Source organism: Gekko japonicus, unplaced genomic scaffold, assembly GCF_001447785.1.
Source record: "Gekko japonicus isolate JY-2015 unplaced genomic scaffold, Gekko_japonicus_V1.1 scaffold3307, whole genome shotgun sequence".
NCBI lineage: Eukaryota > Metazoa > Chordata > Lepidosauria > Squamata > Gekkonidae > Gekko > Gekko japonicus.
Window position 1 is genome coordinate 156,259 of NW_015168756.1, and position 9,123 is coordinate 165,381.

General features: G+C 53.6%; 1 protein-coding gene across 1 annotated transcript in view; it reads right to left on the minus strand.

The window, feature by feature from the left end:
• The window catches only part of TASP1 (taspase 1), a gene marked incomplete at its 5' end in the record, with an annotated part of 142,726 nt that extends 134,389 nt beyond the window's left edge, over positions 1–8,337 (minus strand). The window contains 2 exons of the mRNA XM_015415655.1: positions 1,787–1,854; positions 8,014–8,337. Coding sequence (XP_015271141.1) covers positions 1,787–1,854; positions 8,014–8,337 — 392 coding nt within the window. The remainder of the gene's footprint in view (positions 1–1,786; positions 1,855–8,013) is intronic.
• Between the last annotated feature and the right edge of the window lie 786 nt (positions 8,338–9,123).

Consider the following 9,123-nt stretch of genomic DNA (forward strand, 5'->3'; position numbering starts at 1 on the left):
AGGGAGAGCCGATTGGAATTTGAAGGACAGGCCCTGCAACAAATTGAAGACGCTGAAGGGGAAGGGTGCAGTCACTGGGAATATCGGAGTTTGGGCCTCTGCGCAAGGTTCCTAGAATGCCAGAGCCACAGCTTCAGCAAAGAAACTTCTAAATGGTTCAAGGTCTTCCTCCTGACTCATCTCCCTCTTGCGGCTTCCACACAATAGTGGAAGGGCCCCCCTCCTTTGACCAACCTCATTGCAGTACATCAGGGGTGTCAAACGTGTGGCCCGGGGGCCAGATCAGGCCCCCAGAGGGCTTCTATCGGGCCCACAGTGGAACTGGCTGTCTTCTGCTTCTTCTTCCAGTTCACTTCTGGAGTGGGCTGGAGATGAGGGTTGCCAGATACCCTGGCAGGGGCCCCCACTTCCAGCCCCCCCCCCCCCGCCTTTGATCAGCAGGCCAGAGGGGGGAGTTACCTAGAGAAAGAGAAAGGCCAGCCCTCCTTGCTGGCATCACACAGCAAGTGACGTCATTACACCAGCGATGTCCAGGCGATGCTCTGGCATTGGGGCAAAGACTCTATGGTAGAAGCCAGTTTCACCATAGAGTTTTAACCCCAAATACTAGAGAGTTTTTACCCCAAATACTAGAGTGTCACCTGGATGTTGCTGGTGTGATGGCGTCACTTTCTGTGTGATGTGAATGAAGAGGCCTGGGCGTTTCTCTTTCTCCAGTTAAGTCCGTCCCCCCCCCATCCCTTGCCAATTGCCAGGATGGACCTGGCCACCCTAGCAGGAAGTGACATCACCAGTCTAAGCCCTCCCCCACTGCTGATCAGTCCCTCTGCTGGCCAGCTGATTAACAGTGGGGTGGCAGGCCCCGGTTGTAGGGGATCCCCTGCCTCCAGCTTGTTGTAGTAGTTAAGTGCGCGGACTCTAATCTGGGAGAACCGGATTTGATTCCCCACTCCTCCACTTGCAGCTGCTGGGTGACCTTGGGCAAGCCGTAGTTCTCCACAGTTCTGTCAGGGCTGTTCTCTCAAGGAGAGCTCTCTCAGTCCCACCTCCCTCACAGGGTGAAGACTCTGAGTGAAGGGCGGGGTACAAATCCAATCTCCTCCTCTTCTTCTTCTTTTCCTCCTCCAGTGGGGCCTAGCAGCCCTGGTGTTGAGGTAGATATCATCACGGAGTAAATAACCTCCCATTAGGCCTTGACTTGGATTCTCAGGCTGGCCTGATCTCGTCAGATCTCGGAACATACTTAAAAACATGAGCACTCTTGCAATATTTTGTTGATTTAGCAGTGTCTGATAACTGACACCTCTTGCTCCGAATTACTGCACCAAAATGTCTGTGCTGTTGCAATCCTGAGTCTGCTGTTCAGGTGTCTATCTGTACGCTGCAAAGCTACGATGACGCAGCAGCAGCAGCAGAACTGGAAGAAGCAGCAGAAGACAGCCAGTTCCACTGCGGGCCTGATAGAAGCCCTGCGGGGGCCTGATCCAGCTTCCAGGCTGCATGTTCGACACCCCTGCCCTACGGGGTAAACGGAAGTCAGCTGTGACCTCACGGCACTTCCCACCCCCACCACAGCATAACCAGGCACACACACATTGCAAGAGAATCTTCCCATTCACGTATTTCCCACCTCTGTATTTCGGTGCCCATGCTTTATTAAGTAATACTGCAGCATCGTGTGTCCTCAAAAGACTGAACATGTCACGTTTATTGCTAACTGGAGAAAAATCACTTAAAAAAATACAGAGCCACCCAATCAAAACCATGACAACGGACAAACTCTTACCTTCCGACAAGCTCGTTTGCACACATGCTTATATTCTTTGGCTTTGGATTCAGAATGATACCCTGCACCTAAGGACAAAGGAGATTTAGGGGGAAAGAAAAGCAAGACCGGTGTTTAAAATTATTCCTTACCAAAGTTAAAGGAACTACAGTGCAATCATATGCAGAGTAACACCCTTGATGTCAAAGGACTTAGAAAGGTGTAACTCAGTTTAGGACGGCATTAATATTATTTTTTTTCCCTTGAAGTATGCTATAGAGAGCCGGTTTGGTGTAGTGGTTAGGAGCGCAGGCTCTAACCTGGGAGAACAGAGTTTGATTCCCCACTCCTCCACATGCAGCTGCTGGTGTGACCTTGGGTCAGTCACAAGTTCTCTCAGAGCTGTGCTCTCAGGAGCAGTCCTCGAAAGAACTCTCTCAGCGCCACCTACCTCACAGGGTGCCTGCTGCGGGGAGGGGAAGGGAAAGGAGATTGTAAGCCGCTCTGAGACTCCTTTGGGTAGTGAAGGGCGGGATATAAATCCAATCTCTTCTCCTCTTCTTCTCTCTATAGCTCGTCCTGCCCTGGATAGCCCAATCTTGCCAGGCCCCGGAGGCTAAGCTGAGTCCACCCTGGCGAGTCCTTGGGTGGGAGACCACCAAGGAAGCCCAGGGTAGCTGTGCAGAGGCAGGCAAGGGCAAACCCACCTCTGTATGTCGTTTGCCTTGACCTGGATGGCCCAGGCCAGGCCAGTCGCATCGAATTTCGGAAGCTGAGCAAGGTTGGCTCTCATTAGTACTCGGACGGGAGACCCCCGAGGAAGTCCAGGGCTGCTATGCGGAGGCGGGCAGGGGCAAGCCACCTCTGAAGGTCTTCTGCCTTGGAAACCCCAGGAGGGGTCACCATAAACCAGCTGCGACATGGGGGCCCGACCCAGCCCCCACCATCCCTGACTTGGACGACCCAGGGCGGCTAGCCCAGTCTCACCAGATCTTGCAAGCTAAGCAAGGGTCAGTCCCGGCTGGGATTTGGATGGGAGACCTCCGAGGTCTGCCAGATCCGTGACGCAGAGCCAGCCGACGGCAAACCACCTCCGAACGTCTCTGGCCTTGAAAAACCCGACGGGGTCGCCATAATTCAGCTGTGATTCGATGGCGCTCTCCTCCACCACCAAGCAAGTAAGTAACTCAGGGGTCTCAGCTCTGTTTTATTTATTTATTATTTATTTATTTATTTCAATTTATAGCCCGCCCTCCCCACAAAAGCGGGCTCAGGGCGGGTCACAGACAGGCATACGCCCGCACATAAAAACATTTCAAAAACCATTTCAAACATTATACAACATTACAAAATTACGTATATAAAGTGCTCCAGATATTCCGCAAAGATGACGAACTTACTGCTGCTCTACTAGCTCAGTGTCCTGTGTTCCGGACAATGCCGGCGTTCTTTCTGCCAGGGCCAGGTAATGATGGTACTGTAGTGGCGGCTCCTACTCAAACACCTGGCGGAAGAGCTCCGTCTTGCAGGCATTAGGTCCCGCAGGGCCCTGATCTCCTCCGGGAGCTCATTCCACCAGGTAGGAATTTATTTACTTATTTTTCACATCCCGCCCATCCCGTAAACGGGCTCAGGGCAGGTTACATCATGTTAATAAATACAATAAATTTTTTAAAACATTAGTAAAAGGTAAAGGTTCCCTTGCTCGAAAGCCAGTTGAGTCCAACTCTAGGGTTGCGGTGCTCATCTCCGTTTCCAAGCCAAAGAGCCAGCGCTTTCCAAAGACGTTTCCAAGGTCATGTGGCCGGCATGACTAAACACCAAGGCGCACGGAACGCTGTTCCCTAGTGGTACCTATTCACCTACTTGCAATTTCTTGCTTTCAAACTGCTAGGTTGGCAAGAGCTGGAACTAGGGACGGGAGCTCACTCCGTCATGCGGCACACTCGGGTTTCGAACTGCAGAACTACCGACCTTCCACAGCCTGCAGTTCAGCATCTTAACCACTTGAGCATACAAAATCAGTAGCTGTGGCTTGCCGTTGGAAGATTCCAGCCCACTGATGTCACTTACGGCCGCCAGGTCCCCCGGGGGGGAGGTTTCCCGCTGAAAGGGCCCCCAACCCACTGGTCCAGATCCAGCCGGCGGGGGGAACCTCACCCCCAAAGTGGCCAGATCGGGATGACGTGCCCAGCATGATGACGTGGCCCGGAAGTGGCATCATGCTGGGCACATCGCCGGGCAAAGCTCTAGCAATCACCCTGAAAACTCTATGGTACCATAGAGTTTTCAGGCCGGTTGCTAGAGTGTCGCCCGGCAATGTGCCCAGTGTGATGACATCACTTCTGGGCTACATCATCGCGGCGCGCGAGCAAGGACTCCCCGAGAGGGACCTGGATTTCCCCACTATTACTTTCATAAGCAGAGGTCATTTCGGGGGGGGGGAACACGGGGGAACGCGGTTCCCCCGGGTGAGGTACGGGGGCGGGGCACATGACGAAGCCCCGCCCCCTGCTTCCGGCCGCCCCGCTTCCGGCCCTCATTCAGCCAGGAGGAGGCAGGAGAAGAGGGAGGGTAAGTTGCTTCCTCCCTGCCTCTCCCCACCCCTGCCTGCCTGGGGCCAGGGAGGGCCTTCGCGGGGCTTCCTTGCACTCCCGCTGGCCTTGCAGGTCCACCGCTGGGCCCCTCAATTCATGGCGAGGTGATAAATACAGAGGGGGAAATAAGGGTAGGGGAACTGACAGAGTTCAATGAAGCCACATCACATTGTCTGCTTATTGTTCCCATCAAATAGGAAGCCGAGGAAGGAAAAGGTGCATCTGAAACCCACATCCAGGTACCCTGCCATACTGACTGCAAAGTCACCCCTGAACGGCCATAAATCTATGCAGAAGATACTATAAAACCCAACGAACTAAAAAAGTGAAAGTGGCAGGCAGTGTAGAGGGAGATTTTTTTAAAAAATAGATTTTTATTGAGTTTTTAAACATTTGTAAACATGAAACACAAAACTAACAATAACTACAATCAACCAACTCATAAGGATAAACTAGGTGGTTACCTCAACATAATATACAGGTATGTTCCTGAACACACATTTCAACAAACGTTTGTCTAGGGAAGAGCGAATAGGTAAAGGTAAAGGTTCCCTTGCTCGAAAGCCAGTCGAATCTGACTCTAGGGTTGCGGTGCTCGTCTCCGTTTCCAAGCCGAACAGCCAGCAATGTCCAAAGACGTTTCCGTGGTCATGTGGCTGGCATGACTAAACACCAACGAGCACGGAACGCTGTTACCTTCCCACCACAGTGGTATTTATCTACTTGCAATTTCTTGCTTTCGAACTGCTAGGTTGGCAGGAGCTGCAACTAGAGACGGGAGCTCACTCTATCATGCGGCACACTCGGGTCTCGAACTGCTGAACTACCGACCTTCCACAGCCTGCAGTTCAGCGTCTTAACCACTTGAGTCACCGCAGCTCCCTCAGTTACTTAGGCATCTCAAGAATAATTTTTCCAGATTGTCGTTGCTGTTCCTGTATCCCTGTAAGCAAAGTCAAAATGAACCATAGCTCTACGGTGTGTAGATCCACATTCAGGAAGCAAAATACATCATGGTGAACTGCTGTGCAGGTAAAAAGGAGAAGCACACCAAACAGGGTGACAGAGAGCCAGCAGAGAACATTCATTTGGCTAACCTCAAAAATTCCTGACAATTCACAGAAGAAAGAAGCATCTTGGAGACAGAGCACCATCTCTCTCCTACTCCTTCTGCTAGCAAGGTTCTACAGATTATTTGCAATGACTGTCAGTCAGCAGGATTTCAAACAACAATCCAGGCGGTCAGTCAGCAGAATGGTATCAGTTCAAAAATGTTAACTTCCCCCGCCCTTACAATACCTGCATACTAGTGACACCGGATCCTAATTCACATTAAAACCAGCAAGCAGTGAATTGGGGTTGGGGGAGGGAGTGCATAATTCAGATTAACACCCACAGAAAACAAGGAAAGGAGCAAAGATCTTCAGCACCTGGTGGAAAAAAATCAGCACATTCCCACCCACACGACCCTTTTGGTGGGTACTGGGTCCATGCATGTTTTAGGGATGCCAGTCTCCAGGTGGGAGCGGGGTAACCCCCCAAATTACAGCTCGTTTCCAGACTGCAGAGATCAGTTCCTCTGGAGAAAATGGATGCTCTGGAGTGGACTCCCCGGCACTGTACCCCACGGAGGTCCCTCCCCAGACTCCACCTCCAAATCTCCAGGAGTTTCCCAAACAGATCTGGCAACCGGGCCCTACAACCAGTGTTCCCTCTAAGCTGAGTTAGTGTGAGCCAGCTCACAGTTCTTTAGCCTCCGGCTCACACATTTCTGTCTTAGTTTAGGGAGGAAGGCTCCAGAGCAAACTAATTTAGGCAGTAGCCAAACCGCTTGCTCACAGCTTTAATGCCAGCAGCTCACAAAGTAGAATTTTTGTTCACAGGACTCCGCAGCTTAAAGGGAGCGTTGCCTGTGAGGTCGGTGGAGCTGAGAGAGCTCTCCTGAGAACTGCCCTTGAGAAAACAGCTCTGAAAAAGCTTTGTAACAGACCCAAGGTCACTCCAGGAGCTGCATGTGGAGGAGTGGGGAATCAAACCCGTTCTCCCAGATTAGAGTCCGTGTTCCCAACCACTACACCAAACTGGCTACAGTACACCACACCAGTGTTCCCTCTAAGCTGAGTCAGTGTGAGCCTCCAGCTCACAGATTTTTTGTCTCAGCTCAGGAAGGATGGGGCTCCAGAGCAAACTAATTTATGCAGCAGCCGAATCGCTCACTCACAACTCTAATGCCAGGAGCTCACCAAGTAGAATTTTTGCTCACAGGACTCCACAGCTGAGAGGGAGCATTGCCCTACAACCCGCCCCCCACCAATAGCTGGGGGGGGGCTGGCAACCCTAGCTCACCCCTTGGAGAAAATAGATGCTTTGGAGAGTGGACTCTGTGGCACTGTATCCCCACTGAAGAAGAAGAAGATTGGATTTATACCCCATGGCCCTTCACTACCCAAGGGAGTCTCAAAGCGGCTTACAGTCTCCTTTTCCCTCCCCTCCCCTCCCCACAGCAGGCACCCTGTGAGCAGGGTTCCCTCTAAACTGTAGAGTCTTGTGAGCAGAAATTCTGCTTTGTGAGCTACTGGCATTAAAGTTGTGAGTGAGCGATTGGGCTGCTGCATAAATTATTTTTCTCTGAAGCCCTCCTTCCTGAGCGAAGACAAACAACGAGTGAGCCAGAGGCTAAAAAACTGTGAGCTAGCTCACACTAACTCAGCTTAGAGGGAACGCTGCAAAATTTAGGGGATTTGAGGGCATTAATGGAGGACAGGCACACCAGTCGTACTGGCCGTCGTGACTAAAGGGAACTTTCACATTGAGAGTCAGTCAGCCTCTGAATGCCAGTGCCAGGAGGCAACATCTGGGGAAGGCCTCGCCCGCTTCGTTGACCACACAGCGCAACCCGTTGGCCACTGTGTGAAATATAATTCTGGACTAAATGGACCACTGGTCTGGTCCAACAAAACACCACTTATGTTCTTACGTTTTTCTGTACATTCCTACTATTCAACCACTGGGTCTTCCCCCAAACCCTCAGATCTCTCCATGTGTGAGACAGAAGAAGGAGAAGAGAAGAGACTGGATTTATACCCCGCCCTTCACTCGGAGTCTCAGAGTGGCTTTCCCTTCCCCTCCCTGCAACAGAAACCCTGCGCGGTCAGTGGGGCTGAGAGAGCTCTGACAGAAGCCGCTCTTTTTCAAGGACAGCTCTGACAGAACTATGGCTTGCCCAAGGTCATCCAGCAGCTGCAAGTGGAGTGGGGAATCAAACCCGGCAAAATCGGCTCTCCCAGATTAGAGTCCGACACCAGACTGGCTCACTGAGGGTCCCCAGGCTCCGCCCCCAAATCTCCAGGAATCTCCCAGCCTGGAGCTGGCAACCCTCCCTCCCCCCCATCCCCTGCTGGTGGCCAAGGGGGACCTGTCAGCCCTGCCTGGACCCCTTGGAGAAAAGGGATGCTTTGGAGGGCGGGCTCTGCTAGGGCCTTCCCCCCACCCCCAGTCTCCAGGTGTCTTCCCGCCTGGAGCTGGCAACCCTAGACCCCTCCCACCTGCGCGCGCGCACACGCCCCCTATGGGACGAGCAGAGGCACCAGCAGGGCAGGTGGGGAGAGCCAACCTGGGCGGGGCCCGCAGAACGGAGCCGTCCTTCCTGACCTGTCCTTGCAAGCGCCGCCTCCTCCTCCTCCTCCTCCTCCTCCGGGGGCCTCCAGGGGCAGGATCCAAACTCGGGACCGAGAGGGGGACTTGTCTCCGAAGCCCCGCCCTCGGGCTCCACCCCGGCCGCCGTCACCTGCCAGGTGACGACCTCCTCCGCCGCCGCCGCCGCCTGCACATTCCCGCCCCGCCCTCTCTGAGCCTCGGGAGAGCGTTGCCGGGGCAACCGACGGGGGAAGGCGTCGCGCTCTCGTGGCGTCACAGACGCGCTGACTCGCGTCACGCGCGTGACCTCACGCCGGGGGACACCGCCCTCCTCCTCCTCTTGAGGGGAGGGGTTGGAAGGAAAGGAAGCCTCACTCACGGGGAGGAGGGAGGGGGCGGGATCAGGTGTCGTCAGCGGGAGCGCGCCCGGCAGGCGCACGCGCACCACGGGGTTTGTCGTCCCCCACCCCGGCGCCCTCCTCCTCGGCCGGGAGGGAGGAGAGCAAAGAGGTAGAAGAAGCGGGGGAGGGGGTAGAGAGAGAGAGAGAGAGAGAGAGAGCGTTCTGCAGGGCGCGCACTTCCGGCTGCTATTAGAGCGCCGCTATCGCCGCCGCCATGTGCGGGGTTGGAGAGGGAAGAACGGAAAAGAAGCGGCCGATGATGTAGATATTATAGGGTATTAAGTAATGTTAGGTATGAGGCGGGTGTTGACTGTCATTTCTTGTTGGTTTTAACTTTTCATTTTGGGTGTGTTGCATTCTACGGTATGGGATTACAGGTTGGGTTTTATTGTAAACCGCCCTGAGCCCTGCTTGAAGGGAAGGGCGGCTTAAAAATCGGAAGGAATGAATGGATGCACGGCTCTTTTTGTAGCAAGCAGGGACTCCTTGGCGTATTAGGCGACACCCCCTTCATGTAGCCGATCCTCCAAGATCTTGCCCCTGTATGAAGAGCTCTGTCAGCTCTGGGAGGATTGGCTACATGAGGGGGGGTGTCGCCTGATATGCAAAGGAGTCCCTGCTACAAAAAGAGCCATGAATGAATGAGTCCAGCCTCTAGTAGGGTTGCCTGCTCTGGGATGGGAAATACGTGGAGATTGGGGGTGGAGCCTATGGAGGGCGGGGC